Below are 21,260 nucleotides of genomic sequence, written 5' to 3'. Positions count from 1 at the left end.
CCGCTCCCTCAAGACACCCAAGCCCCTTTATGTGGTTGGTTGAACCCCTGTGTGCACAGCTTCTGTCATTTACAGAAAGAGCTCTTTATGGAGAGCCCGCTCCCTCAAGACACCCAAGCCCCTTTATGTGGTTGGTTGAACCCCTGTGTGCACAGCTTCTGTCATTTATAGAAAGAGCTCTTTATGGAGAGCCCGCTCCCTCAAGACACCCAAGCCCCTTTATGTGGTTGGTTGAACCCCTGTGTGTACAGCTTCTGTCATTTACAGAAAGAGCTCTTTATGGAGAGCCCGCTCCCTCAGGACACCCAAGCCCCTTTAGGAGGCCAATCATGTTGGAAGAACTTATGCTCATTAGCAGTAAAAAAGGTATCTACATATTGTGCTCTATATAATGGTTAGTAAATACCTTTCAGTTTGATAAGTGTGTACCAAACTGCCATCCTCTTGTATGAGGTCATCAGTGATGTCACCACTTATATCATCATTGATGTCATACACTAAAATGATATGTCTTACTTTGTCACAGAAATGGAAGATGTGGGAGTGCCTCACTGTATGTCACTCCTTAGCCTTTTAGAGGTCTGTTTCAAGCTCTCTGCATCATAAAGGTTATAGAAGGTCAGCTTCACCGTTGAGAGGAAATGAGGGGGCAGACAGTGCCATGACCCTAGAGATAGTAAGGAGTGTCCATGTGCTAGGGAGTCTACAAGGGCAGTCCTCTGTAGTGTTCTCACTGCCACTATCCAGGTGCTAGAAATTGCCTAATCACTGATAAAACGGCCACATGTACATGAGGCTTTTATGGTTGCAAATGGACGATTCACAGAATTATTGTGTTTGCAAATGCAAAAATACTTTTTCACATGTATAAAGCACTATTTGCAATTCCGAAACCTATTACTGAATCAAAAATTTGGTTTGTGATTCGGTATTACGAAGGGGTGTGTTAAGGGCGTCCCTTCTTAATACCGAATCACAGTGGTTTGTGTGAATGTTTCACACACGAAATTTGGTCTCAAAACATTCACATTTTATCACATACATCAAGTAGATTGTAACCCATTCGCAAATAAGAAGGGTCTCCAAGGGACTCCTACTCCTTTGTGAAAAGTTTTTAAAACATTTTTTAAGAGCAGGCAGTAGTCCCATGGGTAATTGTGTAATCTTAAAAAACTTTTCATTTTGTTTTTGAAATGCATTCTGTTTTTTGAGGAAAACAGGCTGCATTTAGAAAAAGATTGCTTTATTTAAAAGAATTCAAAGACATGGTGGTCTGCTGACCCCAGCAGGTCACCATCCCGGTGAATTTAGTGATTCCCAAAAGGTGGCAAACCGAAAACTACGGCATTAATATTCATGATGTAGGACTATTTGCGATCCAGTGGGAATCGTAAAATGTGTCAAAGACACAAGGTGTTTACGATTATCAAATAGCAAATCATTAAAATTTGCGATATGGTAATCGTAAATGATTACCTTGTTACACAAGGCCCTAAGTTTCTAATTTGTTGCTGAATAGTTCCTCTTTTGATCTTCTGATGGAGGGTAAAGCCTTTGGCACTGTACATATTCTGCAGCCTCTCTCAATTTGCTTATCACCATCAACGCAGTATTGCCTTTCAGAGCCATTTCCAAAGCAACTCCTTATTGAAGGAGTTGATTTAGATTTAAACTATCAGAATACAGTGAAACAAGATTAGTCAATACGTTTATCTTTACAGCAATGTTTTTCTTTAGAAAAGTATTTTATTACACATAGAAAACTAGATGTCTCTCCCACCATTCTAGCCAGAGATACAATCTCAAAGGATAGTACAGTGTTTAGGCACTAAACACCACTAACACAGTTGACATGGGGATCTAAGGCCAATGTTATGCAATAGACAGTGTTCACAAAGACATCTAATGGCTGTGCACTTCAGGGAGTCCAAAATTAACACTCCTTGTAAAAGGATGGGATCATCAAAAGGGGCAGCAAAGCAGTTATGCAATGCTACACTTAAAAGGCTAGAAATTCTTGTTACTACAGATCAAACGGAAATACAGTCAATATGACTACCAGTGATTTTGTTTTAGTTACTGATGGAAGAATGTTAATAAGGGTGTGGGGCACCTTTTAGAAAACCTTCTCTGGTGCTGTGAACTACCCCCGCCCACAGAGTGAAACACCTTCTAAACTTGACAAACAAATATAATTTCTTCTCAAGGTACAAGGGTGGTGTATAATGGCCCATGATCTGTGCTATGGCATGGTGGACTGGAATCCAACTAGTGCTATCACTCCTGAGTTATCATTTGGGTGTACTAGCTGGTCTAGGTGCTAGTACTCCTAGAAACCCACTTAGATGGTTGAAATTGTTGCAGGCCTGTAGCTCAAAAGCAAACAATCACCACTAGGACATTCTGTTGGTGGGACAGGAGTGTGAAAACTATACAAGCCCTGGGGTAGTGATGGGTTGGGAGGCTTTAAAAAACAATGTTTCCAGATCAGAAGGACCTAGAGCCAACATGTGCATAGTTCCACAATCCCTGCAAACTTCTCCTGGTAGAACTGCATTCCCATTCCATGAGGTGAAGTCAAAATAGCGTTGAAGGTGTTTTGACACTATTGAAAGGTGACTACAGGCTTTTCTGTGCCCTTAGGAAGAGGCAGGGATGAAGACACCTTATCCTTGCAAGAGTAATAGGTAACATATCTTCTGCTTGGCTCAATGTTGTGCAACAGTTGACGAATCCTGAGTATTGATCTGTGTCGACCCTTTGTTCCTTGGGCAGGTGTAATCTAGCTTCTGTTTATCACAGGTTTTCTCAGTAAACTGAGGTTTCTTCACTAGACTGAAAGCCACTCCTCCTGAGAACCTCAGAAGATGGAGTCAGGCTTTTCCCTCAGGTAGGCTCATCTTTCTCCTCCCACAGGCCAAATGCAGCAATGGTTTCACCTGGTTCGACTCAGATTTCTGCCTATTATGACATTTTCCTATGTCTGGACCATAGGCTCTTCTTAACATGTCTTCATTGGTTCAGAGAATATCCTTGAAAACTGTGCTATTCAAGGCACTAAATAGTTTTGGCCAGACCTGGGCAAGATGATAATGTGCAACCTTTGGGTCTTAGGGTACTACCCCAACCCTGGAGGGGCATGACCACCATATGATCAGGGCATGGAGGTATAATGTTGATGGTAGCCTTTACTGAGCCAGGTAAAGTGGGCCAACGAGAATTTGTCAGCCTTAGAGGAGGCCAAACACCAAAGGAAGTCAGGTGACAGCAGGATTGGTATAGTGATTAGTATCACTCTGTCCATGGAAATGTGGTGAATTCAAAGGGGCTTCTATATAGCTCAAACATCAAGAGAGGTAAGTGTAATGAGTAGCAGGCGCTAGAGGGATGTAAAGCGTCCAGACTCCCAGGTCCAGTGGGGACCTTGGGCAGCCTCACACAAATCCAGCTCCCATGTTGTCACTCACCAGACACTGGAGGCTAGTGGAAACTACCGTTCACTCAGGCAATCAGGCGCACTAACTCACTCTTGACACGCTCTCCAGATACATGGGTATTATCTCTTTATATCTATAAAGTAGGCAAAGGGCCTAGCGCACATGGAGCTGTGTCAATATCTGCACAGGGGAAGGCAGAAGGATTAGCTGTTGTCACTGTTTTAAAAAGAGGGTACCCCACCTCAAAGTCCAGCTCTAGGACCCCATAACCTGCCTAATTTGTGAATACATTGCTTCAAATATACACTATGGACTTATGCCTCCTCCCCACCTCTGAACAATATTTAGTCTGTACCTGACTCAGCAGTTTTGAGAATTCCTCTGGTTTTCCAGTGGTGGTTACAACATGTCAGAGGGACTCTGTGTCTGTCTTCCAATCTCTCAGGTACTCCACTGTGTGAAGAACATCAACGTCACGCTCGATATTGGTGAATACATCAATTTTGATGTGAACGGAGATCCTGTGAGTGCTTTTGACATCGCCAATGTGCAGGTATTTGATGATGATGACATCCGACTGATAAATGTGGGCGGATTTGATTCCCAGCAAGGTGAAGAAGTGCATGTCAACACAAAGAACATACTGTGGGCCAACAGCAAGCAGGTGAGGAGGGTTTTTCACATAAATTCATTGGTATGGAAGACATCTTTGCATGTACATTAATGAAAATGTATATGACCTTTAAAGAAGGATCACAAAAGCATGAATGTATACATTACCTCTCGGTTCATCTGCAGAATCTTAGTTCTGAGATATCTAAGGAGGAATGCTTTCCGGGAGGCAGCTACCATCTCTCATTGACGGGAAGAGAGACTTATGCTTTTCTAGAAGTGGCTTTCTTCCAATAACCTACTCACAGACCTTCTGGGTACACATTTTTCTGAGCTTCCTCCAGAGATGATTGCCCTGTCCCTGCTGTGCAGGTGTTTTTAATTTATGTATTGTCCGTATGGTATTATGAGAATTGTGTTTCCCATTTTGTGTGCTGTAGGTGGAGAGCATGGGTAGTAGAAAGTGTGATAGTTTGTTCTACACCACTCCGTCCATGCTTGTATAATCGTGCAACAGGTGTTTGGGACTTTGTAAACCTTCTCCACCAAGATCCTTTAGCCAGGGAGGAGAATATAAATACAGCCAGCATCTCTCATCTGAAAATTGGCAAAAGGAGGCAACTTGGCATTTAGAGAGTGTAAAAAAACATCATTATGCCCATCCCTTCTCAAGAAAAAGAGGTGGTCCCTCTCCCTCGTATTGAATTTGAGGAGATGATATCTGACCTAGTGGCTGAAGCTTTTGCCATAGGGACCACGGATGATTGTCCTTTTAAACAACGGGTGTCTGAGCAAGGCCCTGATAAGGTGGCCCTTGCCTAATCAGATTAAAGGCGGTCATGTGTCACATGTGATGCTCTCAGGCAGTTGTGTTTATTTAACAATTGCCTTGGCATTTGTGATGTTTTGCGTATTCATGTAATGGGAAAGTTCCAACTACTGGTCCCAGAATGTAAAGTGAGCTTGGTTAAAAAAGCAGAATCAGACACATATCTTGGTCACACATCATGCTGGGTCACTAGACATTCTTTAGTGTTGGGTTGTTCACACTTTGTACCCAAGGCCCTGTACAGATGGAATGACTTGATAACCTACTGGTAATATTCATAATTCTAAGTCCTATTTTTCCTTGACCCAGTCCTTAATCATGAGGTTAGGTAACCAATCCCAGGACAGGAAAACAAAACAGGAAATGCTACTAAGTCATACCCAGCTCCACTGGGAACTACAAGAGCATAGCCCTCCCTCAATATTTCCTGTAATACCAAGCCCCTGAATATTGGGCCACATGACACGCAGGGTGGGTAGGTACGAATAAGTGGGTCAAAGATGATCAGGACTAAGAGTAATGAAGATTACCCGTAAGTAACCAAGCCCCACTTCCTCATCACAGTCCTTAACCTCGAGGTGTACCAAAGCCGTGTACAGGCACCTGGATAAATAACACTCAAGAGATCCAGACATACTGCAACACCAAGTGATTTAATGTCAAGATTCACTTTCAAAATAAGAACCAGCAATATTCACTCCACCCTCAATACTGCATGTAATATACCATAGGCAAAATGTTAAAGACCTTGCTGTGGAAAAGTAAATTTTGCCATGTTGTATGTGCCTACGTGTTCCCCATGTTATGTTATATGTGCATGATCGATATGCATGTATTCCCCTCTGATCGATTAAAGACACAATTATAGTTGTGTCCATCTCTAGTATGCCAGTTTCCAGTCCTCGTGAATACAACGAATATTAGGCCTATGTAAACCTACGTTGCCACATTTTACAGTGTGCACGTTAAATTCATTGAATTGTCCCCGTTTCTAGGCCTCAAAAGGGCCCGGACTCAGATTCAGCTCCTATCTCCTGAACCCTCTCCGAGGAGCGATACAGCCCCCACCTGCATCCCTGACCCTTAGCTTACTTCTTGCCACGCAGTGCCCGGCTCGGCCTGGCTCTGCCTCCCAGTCTGCCAAGAGTATGTTATGTTTCTATGCCTGGGTACATGTCGCTCTGACACTCCAGACTTTAGTCTCCTCTCCTAGCGCAGAAGTCATAGCCCCCAGTTTTCCCTGGTAACACGTCATTGCCAGTTTACGCGCACCACTAGGTTAGAGGTCCCAGCTGCTCAGGTAGCCCCCTCTATGTTTCCGCCCCTTTTATGACATATTCTGTTACGTTTGCATCACATGTCTATGTATACGCCCTGTACACGCCTTCTTGTTACTTCATTTAGTCCTTATCTTTCGCGACTGCTACGAAACCACGCCTACTGCTACGCCTACTGTATTGAATGTAATGTATTTGTTTAACTATAAATATTGTGCACTGTTATTAAAAGCTAGCCAATTCCCAGATCCTGCCCCCGGCAGCTGCCATCCTATTCCCATGCAGGCTGTCCTGTTCCTGTCCTTTATGCCTGATTAAAGCCTGTAAACTCCAGCTACCTCGAATCTTGACTCTTATTTATTGAGCTATCTGTTTATATGAGTATCCCGAAAAATAGAACCGGTAATTAATTATTTATTTACCACATAATGGCGCCCGAATAGGTACTTGCCCTTTCCCCACGCGCCGGAGAAGCCACGCAGACCCCCTGATCCTCTGCAGCCGTGACGGAACCATACCGTGCACGTGCAGATATTTCTGCTTCAAGTATCCCTCAGGCCCACGGAGGAGACGGAGGTTGCGGTCCAGCGTCCAGACGAGGCGGTGGAGGAACGCGGCGAGTCCCGACCAGAGCCCAAGCCGAGAGTCCAAGGTCCGAGGTATCCAGAGGCCCACCTGTAACTGAAGTCCGAAGTTCGTCCGTCCGTCGTCGTAGCAGTCCAGTCCAGTCCGAGGCCTTCCGTTCTTGCTGCCCGGTGAGTACCGTTGCTGGGGTAGTATCTAGACAGGGTCAATTGATTTGTCTCTGGTCCGTGGGTTTGGGTACACAGATCCAACACGAAGTGTCCACCTAGGTGGATGCGGGTCCTGACGTGTCTCTTTATGGGACCGGTAAGTTTCGTACTGTTTTAGCAGTGCATCTAGTCATTCTAGTAAGTTTCTGTTCCAGTAAGTTCTGTTCTCGAGAAATTCATGTGTTCTGTTTTCAGTATTCCAGGTAGTATTCTGTTCGAACTGTTATTATAAATGTTATTTCATGTGTTTTCAATGTCGTGGTATGAGTGATTTGTTTTCTTAGTTATTATTGTGTTTATCGTGTATTGTAGTGTGTCCAGACTCCAGTCTAAATTATGCCTCTGTTCTCGAAATTACGTCAGTTAAGAACTAGAAAAGGTCTGCTCGAGGAAGCAGTTCCTGTCCCGCCTAGGGACAGTCCAGGTCATTTTATGTATCATAAGCATGGCATAAGTGCCATATTATATCTAGACTTATGGGTGGAGTACACCAAGGAATTAGAAGAGAAATATAGATGCCCCGTGTCAGGTACATGGGATGCCGAGTGTATCATGCGAGTAGAAGAAGCATTATGGAAAAAGAAAGCCAGACAGTCCCAGAAAGATGCCATCGAGTTATGGCGCAAAGAATCTCATAAAAGAACAGAAAAAGAAATCAGAAAGACAGAATTAAGTAGGGAATCCTCAGAAAAAGCCCAAGAAAGGGAATTAGTCGAAATAGGTGAACGAGTTAAAGCCGAACAGTCAGACAGACAGAGAAATGCTCTTATTAAGGGTATGTATCCTCTTCTTGCCGAGGGCTTGCCAAAAGCAACCCCGGAAGCACCATGTAATTTTCCGCCGCCATTAGTTCCGATTAAGCTACGTCACAAACCGACCGCAGCTGATATTTTTCTCTCGTCCTATTTGGACGACACAGTCCCAGAATATGCAAATCCAGTTCCGCCTGCTCCTGTAAATAATGTAATTCCTGTTCCTCCAGCCACCGGGGCACCTGTTACAGCACCTGTTACGGTACCCCGGTCCAGCCTATAGTACAAGTACCCGCTACATCAGTCACTCTGCCCGCCCGTACAATACCCGTCGACGATTCCAGTTTAGGAGCCGCGGGGGGAGATCCTCCTCGTACCCCGCCCCAACACAAACGTGTGACACTACTTGAGTTACATGAACGTGCGTTACAGCGTACGCCCAAACAGCAGTCCGTTGCAGATATCAAGCGAGCCCTTACCGAATGCCGTTATGATCCAGTCCCAGGCGATAATGATATGGTTATATATTCATTGCGTGTAAGACGGGTGACCGAGTACTTGGACACCCTACCGAATATGAAAGAAGACCTAGACAGAATATATCGTTTCATCCGTACAGGAGTAGATCCAGAAAGTATTGGTGAAGCCATGTCTCAAAGGAAAGCCGAGACTCAGCTCATGCTATTAAAGTTTCTAATTAATTGTTTAATAAGGGAACAAGATTATCCAACTAAAGATCCGACCGAAATGAAAGTCCTGACAAGGTGGAGTGATCATATAGCCGAGGGAAGACACAAGACACTAGGTAGTATAGACAGTATGTACAAGAAAATTCGTAAGGAAATAATAAAGTTACACGAGAAACGCAAAGCAGCACAAGTAAGCGAGAAAGAAGACAACTCTTCTACTGAAGAGGTAGACGACGAGAATCCCACCAGAATAGCGTATGTAGGTAGTACTAGACTTCCCGACCGGCATTCACGCCTAGATCACAAGAAAGTTTTTCCTTCTCCAGCACCAGAACAAGGTTCTCTTGAGCATGTATTTCAAGCCACCGATCACATTCTGAAATCACGAATCGGTTATAGTGAACTTAGTACCATGCATGAACAAGAATTAGCCCGATCAGCAGTCCGATGGACTACTGATTCTACCACTTTTCCAGACGAAATAGTGGCACAAATGTTTCTGAAATTGCCCCCAGCCGAGCAGCGACTGGTGGGTATGTATATGATTCAGCACCTCCTTACACTGTATGAGGGTCAGCATTCTGATCCAGGTCCGTTACATGATGTTCTGAACGAGTTACTCCAATATAGATGGAGAGGTTTAGGTACCGAATTAATTAGCGTCATTCTAGAACAGCGCCACAAATATAGAACGTTTCTGAATCCGCATTTTGTTCACGTCTCACCTCCAGAAAGTAAATCATTTTACATAGATAGACAGCATCCGTTACGAGAAGTACATCCAGTTAGGACAACGGGTGGTGAAATGCAACGAGTATTTGTTTACACCCCTATCACCAAGATGGAACTCTTAGAGATGAAGAAATTAATTCCCTGTCATGACAAAGATCCAGCAGGGTTCCATCGAGAATTAAAAGACATGCTCCGTATGGGAGAATACACGTATCCTGATATCATTAAAATGTTAAAGGTTCTGTTGCCCGCAGGGGTATATGAAAAACTCAAGGAAAAAGAATGGGAGGTGGGAGAGAAAAAGATTGATTGGACAGCTCTAGAAGCTGAAGATAATATACGAGTACCAGGTACCGGTCTTGGGGACAAATGTAAAGAATTGCCCGAGTTATTGATTCAGGTTTTGCCAAGGTTACTAGCCACGAAAAAGGAAGATTGGGATGCAATCTCAGCATGTAAACAGAAACAGGATGAAGACACTAGTGATTTCTATTCTAGATTTGAAAAATGTTTTATTATTAACAGTGGTCTGAAGACAAGTAGTGAGTCGTACCCTCATCTTTTTGTTACCAAACTAGTCGAGAATTCAAGTCCACAAGTTAAAAATCGAGCATTGAAAGTCGAAAGTACCTGGCAAGCTAATACCCCGTCACAAATGCTCCAGATGCTCCAGTATCACCAGAATAGAATCAGGGAAGAGCAAGAACACGAAAGGAGACGTATGAAAGATACGAAAATGAAAGTATTAGTTGCACAATCTGTTCCACAAGACAGTCAGAAGAGGGGTCCGAATCAAGCCAGTCATCCTGCAGCTCCCGTTAAAGGGACTTGCAATTATTGTAAACAGCCAGGTCATTTTATAAACGAGTGTGCAGTTCTGAAACACAACATAGCTACTGGTAAGACTAAAGAAAGACCCCGTCCGCCTAGACAAGAACAAGTTTTACAGACTTCTCAGTCACCACAGAATGCACAACAGACAGTTCCAGCACCGCAGCCTATCGCTGCAACACAGCATGTTACACAGCAAATGTACCAGTATGCTCAGTCAGAGTATCCAGAGTATCAACAGTATTCATGAAACAGCCTAGAGAGGGAGGTAGGCTTGCCTCTCATCGAGATACCTGTAGATCAAGAGGGTCCCTATGTACACAGTCAAGTATTAGGGAAAGACAGAAAGTTTTTGATTGATACAGGGGCAAGGAGGACTACTATCAGTCATGACGAGGTTCCAGGGGCTCCGCTCTCAGGCTCTAGAAATGTTTCCCTTGGTTTTTCAGGAAAGCCTATTGTTAATGAAATTTCAAAACCAGTTTCCCTAGAAGTTGGTCCATTGTCCCGAACTACCGATTTGTTACTTACGAAGTCATGTCCAGAAAATTTGTTAGGTATTAAAACACTAAAGGAATTAGGTGCAGTAATTTGTTGTTCCCCAGAAGGAGTCCGATTGTTTTTGAGAGACTTTAAAGGTCACTATGTATTACGCGATTTTGATCCCAGATTGTTGAATGTCCCGCAGCATTTATGGGCGCAAGGTCCAACTGATGTAGGTTTTATGCAAATCACACCCCATCGTGTGACTCTCAAACAAGGTATAGTTTTACCACGAATCAGACAGTACAGATTGCCGCCTGAGGCTGTAGCAGCCTTATCAAAAATTATTGACGAGCTCATTGCTCAAGGAGTGGTTGTAGAAACTGACTCCAATATATGTAATTCTCCTATCATTCCGGTCCTGAAACGTACTGATCCCAATGCACCTCCAGTATATCGATTAGTGATTGACCTTCGAGAGCTTAATAAATGTATCATACCCCAGTATCCAGTAGTCCCCGATATTTCATCCCCATTGACAGCCATTGATTCTGAAGCTACATTTTTCACTGTTATCGACCTCAAGAATGCATTTTTCAGTGTCCCCATTCATCCAGACAGCCAGTACCTTTTTGGTTTTTGTTTAAATGGAAGGAGCTATAAATTCACACGAGCTCCTCAAGGTTTCACAGAAAGTCCTAGTATTTACAGTCAAGCACTTAAGAGACAACTAGACAATATTCACATGCCAACTGACACTGCCCTGCTCCAGTATGTCGATGATCTACTGATCACAGCCCGTTCTGAACGTGACTGCGAGCGTGCATCACTTACCGTTCTGTATTTCCTGGCCGAGCAGGGGCACAAGGTGTCCCCTTCCAAATTACAATTCTGTGTCCAGCAAGTGATCTACTTAGGCCACTTACTGTCCAAGTGGGGTAGGCAGTTGACACCAGACCGTATCCAGTTAATAGCGAGTCTTCCACATCCCAAGACACAGAAGGAGGTACGAGCTTTTATTGGCCTCACTTCTTATTGCAGACAATGGATTCCTCAGTATGCATTTCTAGCCAAGCCACTGATACAGTTAACGACACAGGAGGCAGCCGTATCGACTGTCCTCCCTTGGACCCAGGAACATACACTTGTTTTTAATGAATTAAAGAAAGCCTTATGCCAAGCACCTGTTCTAGCTACACCGAACTACAGTAAGCCTTTTACACTTTTTGTCACAGAACGTGATGGTACTGCATTATCTGTTCTCACACAAGATCAAGCCGGACAGTACAAGCCCTGTGCTTATTTTTCGAGCACATTAGATCCAGTAGCCCAGGCTCTGCCTGCGTGCCTCAAGTCAGTTGCAGCCACAGCTCTAGCAATCAGACAAAGTGATTCCATAGTATTAGGACACTCCCTGACAGTACAAGTTCCACATTCCGTGGAAGTTCTTTTAAACCGAACACAGACTCAACACTTGACAATTGCACGTTTAACAGGTTATGAACTGACACTGTTCCAGCCACACATAGAAATCAGACGCTGCAACGTTCTAAATCCTGCTACACTGTTACGGTCAGTTACTTCATATCCTGCCACACATGACTGTGTGGAAGTTGTTAACACTATGACTAAGCCAAGACAAGACCTGACAGACATTGCATTACCTAATCCCGACCTGACACTTTATGTGGATGGTTCATGTATGAGAACTAGTACAGGAGAACTAGTAGCCGCGTATGCAGTGACTACTGAAATTGAAGTTATAGAAACACACCGTATCGACACCCTGTCTGCTCAAGCAGCAGAGCTAGTCGCTCTGACCCAAGCCTGCATACGTGCCAAGAACCTGAAAGTAAACATATACACAGATTCACGTTACGCATTCGGAGTCGTACACGACTTTGGAGTGCTCTGGCAGGAGAGAGGTTTCATGACTTCTCATGGAACCAAGATTCAGCATGGTCTCCTCATTCAAGCTCTGTTAGATGCAATACATTTACCGACAGCTATCGCTATCATGAAGTGCAAAGCACATACGAAAGTTACTGACATTATTTCCCAAGGTAACGATCTAGCAGATCGAACAGCTAAGCTTACAGCTCAGACTCTAGACATTTCAGTTAACACAACACAGACATTCAATCCAGATCAGACTACTTGTATGACAGTTAAGGACCCTACACAAGATGTCATAGACATACAGTTACATGCTACTCCTGAGGAAATCAAGAAATGGTCCGAACAAGGAGGGGTCCAGACAGATCAAGGATGGTTGACGAAGGGAAAAGCCACATGGTTTCTCCCCGACTCTATGGTTCAAGTCATTATTAATACCGCACATAGTCCAGCACATCTAGGAGAAAAAGCTATGTTAGACAGTATTCAGAACCTTTGGTTCAACAAGCACTTACGAGCTGCAGCCAAGCAGAAAGTCCGTACCTGTATGATATGTTGTCAGTTCAATCCAGGTAAAAGTGTCCCGGTGGAACAAGGTGGATTCCAACCTCCTGACCACCCTTTTGAAGTCCTCCAGATGGATTACATTCAGATGGAGCGATGTCGAGGTTTTAAGTATGTCCTCGTAGTTGTATGCGCTTTGTCCAGGTGGACAGAAGCATATCCAGTTCCAGATTATACAGCCGCGACCACTGCCAGGCAGTTGGTTCGTGAATTCTTTCCCCGCTATGGACTCCCTAGGGTCGTGTATTCTGATAACGGCCAGCCATTCTCATCTGAGTTAATGAAACATGTTTCCCTTTTGTTAGGGTACCAGTGGAAGTTCCATTGTGTGCGCCATCCTGAAGCAGCCGGTCTCGTAGAGAGACATAATCAGACCCTGAAAATCCGTATTGCCAAGACATGTAAAGAGAAAGGTGTAGACTTGCTAGTTGCCCTGCCAGTAGCCCTATTTTTTATGCGGATGGTTGCGCATTCCAGATCAGGTCTGTCCCCGTACGAGGTCATATTCGGCCGCCCCCCAAATATGTGGGGTACACCTAGACCACGCAGTATTACAGATGTTTCCAGTAATATGCTGACAGATTACCTAGCTTCCTTGATGTCTGCCCTACACTCTTGTCGTTCACAGGTTGCCGCCGCATTTCCAGACAACACCGAAGTAAAACCGCATGAGGTCATTCCAGGCGACCTTGTCCTCGTCAGGAACTTTGATCGTTCAAGCCCGCTGGAGCCTCGTTGGAAGGAGCCGCGACTTGTTCTCCTGACCACCCGCACGGCCGTGAAGTTGGAGGGCCGCAAGGGGTGGGTCCATCTGTCCCATATAAAGAAGTTCCATGGAGTTCGAGAAAAGACATTTTCAAAGGACTGTTCCATTTCTAAAGACTGCCTGAAACCAGACTCTGATCTGAATCCTGAACTGAAAGTTCCTCTGTTAGAGAAAACTCCGCAACAGGAGTATAAGTTAAAGCTTCGGTCTAGTAAAATAAGTCAGCCAGTTTAATTGTCTAAGTCCCTCTCGGGTGAAACGGTTAGACAGGTCCCTGACATGTATGAGATAGACCCCCATAGTGAGAGAGTTAGTCAAAACTCTATAAGATGTATCGTTTTTCTAAGTTTCTTATTGTTTCTAAGTTTAATGGTTACCTGCACAAGTTATGCATTACATTTATGTTTTCCAAGTTCACATGCAAACAAGTTTTCTAATGTTACAGTAGAGCACACATTTAGTGATCTGCCTCCTCACGAGCTATCCTATCGTCTTGCTATGCGCAATAATACATTTATTAGAATGTTACACTATTCACACCAGACCAGCAATGCTACTAATTGTTGGGTGTGTGGTCGGCTCCCCCCTTTCCAGACACCGAAGGGAGTTCTGCCACTCTTTCCTTATCCGTTCTCACATAATGGTTCGTGTGGAGCATGGTCCACTTTAACGTCATCCTCCAATGATATGTCCCTTCTGAACAGAACATGTTTTCCAGACAAGCAAGGTCTCTCCCATAGAACAGGGTTAGATCTAGAAAATGAAGTATATGATTTGGGTAATTATTCTTCGAATTTTATGGTCCTGAATGTTCAGTCTGATATTACTCCAGATTTACCTGCTATTTCAGTACTACCAGTCAAAGGCAAATTATGTGTCAGAAAGAATGGTTCCGCACATGTAGGACATAGTGATTGTACTACTATTGTCGAGTATAGTGACAGTGGGAAATCTATTTTCAAAGCCTCACGTCATTCTTATTTTGTTTGTGGTCAGACCGCATATGTTCGTCTGCCCCTCGATTGGGATGGAACATGTTACATTGCCTTCCTACTGCCACCAGTTTTTCTAGCCCCATCTGATTATCACAGAAACACACATCTAGTACACGTCAGACCTAGAAGGGAGATCGAGTCCCCAATTGTCGATCAAACTGAAACTACTCTAGAACAATATCAAGATTTTAATAAAGGTTTCTTCTTCTTTATAGGACCTGTCCAGAATAGTAAGTTAATACGTAGGTTAACCAGAACCCTTGAAGCAGTAGTGAATGAGACTACTTCTGCTCTAGGTAACTTAACTGAAGAGCAATCTGCTATGAGATTTGTCGTGCTCCAAAATCGTCTCGTTCTTGACGTCATACTGGCCGATAGAGGAGGAGCATGTAGAGTCATCGGATCTAGTTGCTGCATTTTCATTCCTAATAACGCGCCGTCTGTTTATTCAGCTATAACCAGACTTCATAAAATTGCCCATCAGTTACACCAGAATCCAGGCACCTGGACATGGTCCGGTTGGCTCTGGAGTATTATATCTGCCTGGGGATGGAAAGTATTGTCATTTCTAGGTATTGCAGTAATGATTATATTCAGTTGCTGCCTCTGTATACAATGTGGCCCTGCGATTTGCGGCATTTGTGCTACCTCTTGTATTCCTAGTCCTAAGTCCCGTTCCAAGACAATTCGAGACGAGCAAATGATGCTATATGAAATGATAGATGGTATCATGAATATTGATGTTTCCTGATGGAAACATAGGGCACAAGGAGGGAATGTGGAAAAGTAAATTTTGTCATGTTGTATGTGCCTACGTGTTCCCCATGTTATGTTATATGTGCATGATCGATATGCATGTATTCCCCTCTGATCGATTAAAGACACAATTATAGTTGTGTCCATCTCTAGTATGCCAGTTTCCAGTCCTCGTGAATACAACGAATATTAGGCCTATGTAAACCTACGTTGCCACATTTTACAGTGTGCACGTTAAATTCATTGAATTGTCCCCGTTTCTAGGCCTCAAAAGGGCCCGGACTCAGATTCAGCTCCTGTCTCCTGAACCCTCTCCGAGGAGCGATACAGCCCCCACCTGCATCCCTGACCCTTAGCTTACTTCTTGCCACGCAGTGCCCGGCTCGGCCTGGCTCTGCCTCCCAGTCTGCCAAGAGTATGTTATGTTTCTAGTTATCAGTCCAACCCTCCTTCTCTGCATTCCTGAGCTACTGAATCGCATCAATAGTTTCCGTCATGGTCTAGCCTTTATGTCTCCATGTAAGAGAAATACTGTATTAATATTCATAGAATATTCCTCACACACGCACTACATATAGAATAATGCATGCACCAGTCTTATAGTCTGTTAGCCTTTGCCCTGATAACTTTTGGATTCTATCAACATGTACTCTAAACACCAGATACCAGATATGCCTGGGTACATGTCGCTCTGACACTCCAGACTTTAGTCTCCTCTCCTAGCGCAGAAGTCATAGCCCCCAGTTTTCCCTGGTAACACGTCATTGCCAGTTTACGCGCACCACTAGGTTAGAGGTCCCAGCTGCTCAGGTAGCCCCCTCTATGTTTCCGCCCCTTTTATGACATATTCTGTTACGTTTGCATCACATGTCTATGTATACGCCCTGTACACGCCTTCTTGTTACTTCATTTAGTCCTTATCTTTCGCGACTGCTACGAAACCACGCCTACTGCTACGCCTACTGTATTGAATGTAATGTATTTGTTTAACTATAAATATTGTGCACTGTTATTAAAAGCTAGCCAATTCCCAGATCCTGCCCCCGGCAGCTGCCATCCTATTCCCATGCAGGCTGTCCTGTTCCTGTCCTTTATGCCTGATTAAAGCCTGTAAACTCCAGCTACCTCGAATCTTGACTCTTATTTATTGAGCTATCTGTTTATATGAGTATACCGAAAAATAGAACCGGTAATTAATTATTTATTTACCACATTGCAACAGTTCATGTATCCTATAATGCTTTACAAAAGTGTGTTCTGAAGCCTAAGTTACAGCCCTACAAATCTCCTCCAAAGCTACCCCTCAAAGTCCAGCCCAAGAAGCACCTATACTCCTTGTGGGATGGCCCAGTGGATCAGCAGGTTTAGGCCGATGAGTGCTGGTATATGCCAAGGCAGTAGTCTGTTTGACCAAGCAACTCAACGTGATCTTGAATGACTTCTTCTCCTTCCCTTTAACGCCAAACGTGATAACTAAAGAATTAGATTTCCTGTAGTCTGCAGATTTGTCAAGGTACACCAAGATAGAATGTTTAAAAGCAAATGCAACCTACACTTCTCTTCAGTAGAGGCGTTTGGAAAGAAAGCGTGAAGAATCAGACCTTGAGAAACATAGAACTTCGACATAGTAAGGCAGACATTTCACCCAACCGACAGGCAGATGTGACAATCAATCAATCAATCAATCAATCATGCCATTTGTATTGCGCACTACTCACCCGGGAGGGTCTCAAGGCGCTTGGGGGAGGGGTATGCTACTGCTCGAACAGCCAGGTCTTGAGTTGTTTCCTGAAGGCGAGATGGTCCTGGGTCAGCCGAAGGTGGATGGGGAGGGAGTTCCAAGTCTTGGCAGCCAGGTAAGAGAAGGATCTTCCTCCGGCGGTGGCTCTTCGGATGCGTGGAACGGCTGCGAGGGCGAGGCTGGTGGACCGTAGCTGGCGGGTGGGCGTGTAGAAGGTCAGGCGGTCGTTGAGGTACTTGGGGCCCAGGTTGTGGAGAGACTTGTGTGCGTGGGTGAGGAGCCGGAACGTTATCCTCTTGTCGATGGGGAGCCAGTGCAGGTTCCTCAGGTGGCTGGAGATGTGGCTGCGTCGGGGGACATCCAAGATGAGTCGGGCGGAGGTGTTCTGGATGCGCTGGAGTCTTTTCTGTAGCTTGGCTGTGGTTCCGGCGTAGAGGGCGTTTCCGTAGTCCAGTCGGCTGGTGACTAGTGCCTGGGTGACAGTCTTCCTGGTCTCGGTCGGGATCCAGCGGAAGATCTTGCGAAGCATACGCAGGGTGTTGAAGCACGATGAGGAGACGGCGTTGACTTGTCTGGTCATCGAGAGGGAGGGGTCCAGGATGAAGCCCAGGTTGCGTGCGTGGTCGGTTGGTGCAGTGCCCAGGGCTGGGGGCCACCAGGAGTCGTCCCAGGCGGAGGGCGAAGATCCCAGGATGAGGACTTCCGTCTTGTCCGAGTTCAGTTTCAGGCGGCTGTCCTTCATCCACTCGGCGACGTCTTTCATCCCTTCGTGTAGGCAGGTTCTGGCGGTGTCGGGGTCTCTGGTGAGGGAGAGGATCAGCTGGGTGTCGTCGGCGTAAGAGATAATGTTAAGGTTGTGCTGGCGTGCGATGGCTGCGAGAGGTTTCATGTAGATGTTGAAGAGGGTGGGGCTAAGTGGAGATCCTTGCGGGACGCCGCAGATGACTTCGGTGGCCTCGGAGCGAAACGGGGGGAGGCGGACTCTTTGTGTTCTTCCGGCGAGGAACGAGATGATCCACTCCAGTGCCTTCTCTTGGATACCGATGTTGCTGAGGTGCTGGACTAGGGTGCGGTGGCAGACCGTGTCGAACGCAGCGGAGAGGTCCAGGAGGATGAGGGCCACTGTTTCCCCCTTGTCGAGCAAGGTCCGGATGTCGTCAGTGGCTGCGATGAGGGCAGTCTCGGTGCTGTGGTTGGCTCTGAAGCCGGACTGCGAGGGGTCAAGGGATCCGTTCGTCTCGAGGAAGGCAGTCAGCTGTCTGTTGACGATCTTCTCGATGACTTTAGCAGGAAAAGGGAGGAGCGAGATGGGGCAGAAGTTTTTGAGATCGGTGGGGTCCGCTGTAGGTTTCTTCAGGAGGGCGCTGATCTCGGCGTGCTTCCAGCTCTCCGGGAAGGTGTCGGTGTTGAAGGAGGCGTTGATGATGTTCCGGAGTTCGGGTGCGATGGTGGAGTCGGCCTTGTTGAAGACGTGGTGTGGGCAGGGGTCGGTCGGTGATCCGGAGTGGATGGTGTTCATCATGCGGGCTGTGTCTTCGGTGGTCACCGTGGTCCAGGTGCGAAGGGTGGCGGTGGGGGGCGTTGGTTCGACGGTTGGGATCCGTGGGTGGGGCGCCGAAGCTGTTGTGGATGTCGGCGATCTTGCGGTGGAAGAACGAGGCGAGGGAGTCGCAGAGATCTTCAATCAATCAATCAATCAGGTCATTTATAGAGCGCACTACTCACCCGTAGGGTCTCAAGGCGCTGGGTGGGGGGGGGTGCCATTACTGCTCGAACAGCCAGGTCTTGAGCTTCTTCCTGAAGGAGAGGTGGTCTTGGGTCAGGCGCAGGTCGGTCGGGAGTGAGTTCCAGGTCTTGGCGGCCAGGTAGGAGAAGGACCTTCCTCCTGTTGTTGCTCTTCGGATGCGGGGGACGGCGGCGAGGGCGTGGTTGGTTGATCTGAGGAGGCGCTTGGGAGTGTAGAAGTTGATCCGGTTGTTGAGGTAGCTCGGGCCTTGGTCGTGTAGGGCTTTGTGCGCGTGGGTGAGGAGACGGAAGGTGATTCTCTTGTTGATCGGGAGCCAGTGCAGATCTCTCAGGTGTCCGGAGATGTGGCTGCGTCGGGGGATGTCGAGGATGAGTCTGGCTGAGGCGTTCTGGATCCGCTGGAGTCTCTTCTGGAGCTTGGCGGTGGTTCCGGCGTAGAGGGCGTTGCCGTAGTCCAGTCAGCTGGTGACGAGGGCCTGGGTGACCGTCTGCCTTGTCTCGGTGGGGATCCACCGGAAGATCTTACGTAGCATGCGCAGGATGTTGAAGCAAGACGAGGAGACGGCGTTTACTTGTCTGGTCATGGAGAGGGAGGAGTCCAGGATGAAGCCCAGGTTGCGTGCGTGGTCCGTTGGTTTGGGTGCGGTGCCTAGGGCGGGGGGCCACCAGGAGTCGTCCCAGGCGGAGGGCGAGGAGCCCAGGATGAGGACCTCCGTCTTGTCCGAGTTCAGTTTCAGGCGGCTGGTCGTCATCCATTCGGCTACATCTCTCATCCCTTCGTGCAGGTTGGCTCTGGCGGCGGCGGGGTCGTTGGTCAGGGAGAGGATCAGCTGGGTGTCGTCGGCGTAGGAGATTATGTTGAGGTTGTGTTGGCGTACGATGGCCGCGAGGGGGCTCATGTAGACGTTGAAGAGGGTGGGGCTCAGTGAGGATCCTTGAGGGACGCCGCAGATGACTTTGGTGGCCTCTGACTTGTACGGTGGTAGGCGGACTCTCTGTGTTCTTCCGTCGAGGAAGGAGGTGATCCATTCCAGTGCCTTGTCCTGGATTCCGATGTTGCCGAGGCGCTGTACTAGGGTGCGGTGGCAGACAGTGTCGAAAGCCGCGGAGAGGTCCAGGAGGATGAGGGCCGCTGTTTCTCCGTTGTCCATCAGGGTTCGAAGGTCATCGGTGGCAGCGATGAGGGCGGTCTCGGTGCTGTGGTTCGCTCGGAAGCCAGACTGTGAGGGGTCGAGGGATCCATTCGTCTCGAGGAAGGCGGCCAGCTGTTTGTTGACGGTCTTCTCGATGACTTTGGCCGGGAACGGGAGGAGCGAGATGGGACGGTAGTTCTTGAGGTCGGTGGGGTCTGCTGTGGGTTTCTTGAGGAGAGCGCTGAGTTCGGCGTGCTTCCAGCTCTCAGGGAAGGTGGCGGTGTCGAAGGAGGTGTTGATGATGTCCCGCAGGTGGGGTGCGATGACAGCGTCGGCCTTGTTGAAGACGTGGTGAGGGCAGGGGTCAGTCGGAGATCCGGAATGGATGGAGTTCATTGTGCGGATGGTGTCTTCGGTGCTGATGGGAGTCCAGGTGCGGAGGGTGGTGGTGGGTGGCATTATTGCGGTTGTGGCTTGCGTTGGTTTGTTGCTGAAGCTGTTGTGTATGTCCGTGATCTTGTTGTGGAAGTAGGACGCGAGGGAGTTGCAGAGGTCTTGCGACGGGGTGATGTCATTGTTTCCGGCGTTGGGGTTGGAGAGCTCTTTCACGATGTTGAAGAGTTCCTTGCAGTTGTGTGCGTTGTTGTCCAGTCGGTCCTTGTATGTATTTTTCTTGGTGGCGCGGATCAGTTGGTGGTGTTTCCGGGTGGCGAGCTTGAGGGTGGTCATGTTGTCCGTAGTTGGTTCCCTTCTCCAGACTTTCTCGAGGGCTCGACAGTTCTTCTTGGAGCTCTTGAGTTTGTCGGTGAACCATGGTGTTTTTCTGCTGCAGGGTCTGCTGGGTGGGGTTCTCAGAGGGGCGAGTTCGTCCGCGCAGTTGTTGATCCACTTCGTGAGGTTGTCGGCGGCCTGGCTTGGGTTCGCTGAGCTGGCGGGAGGGTGCTGGTTCAGGGAAGCGGTGAGCTGGTCGGCTGTGATCTTGTTCCAGCTTCTTCGGGCAACCTGTTGCTGGTGGTGGTGGATCGTCGTTCTTCTGAAGGTGAAGTGGACGCAGCTGTGGTCCGTCCAGTGGAGTCCTGTTGCGTGGCTGAAGGTGACGTCTTTGCTAGATGAGAAGACGGCGTCGAGTGTGTGTCCGGCGAGGTGGGTGGGGGTGGACACCAGCTGCTTGAGTCCGAGGTTGGCGAGGTTGTCGAGCAGGCTGATGGTGTTGCGGTCGCTGTTGTT

General features: G+C 47.0%; 1 protein-coding gene across 1 annotated transcript in view; it reads left to right on the top strand.

The window, feature by feature from the left end:
* LOC144774121 (extracellular calcium-sensing receptor-like) overlaps window positions 1–21,260 on the top strand; it is a 148,086-nt gene that overhangs the window by 33,814 nt on the left and 93,012 nt on the right. Inside the window, exon 3 of the mRNA XM_078659145.1 lies at window positions 3,883–4,101. Coding sequence (XP_078515271.1) covers window positions 3,883–4,101 — 219 coding nt within the window. The remainder of the gene's footprint in view (window positions 1–3,882; window positions 4,102–21,260) is intronic.

Source organism: Lissotriton helveticus, chromosome 8, assembly GCF_964261635.1.
Source record: "Lissotriton helveticus chromosome 8, aLisHel1.1, whole genome shotgun sequence".
In the NCBI taxonomy this organism is placed as follows: Eukaryota; Metazoa; Chordata; class Amphibia; order Caudata; family Salamandridae; genus Lissotriton; species Lissotriton helveticus.
The sequence above is the reverse complement of the archived record's forward strand: the minus strand, read 5'-3'. Positions and strand labels throughout refer to the sequence as shown.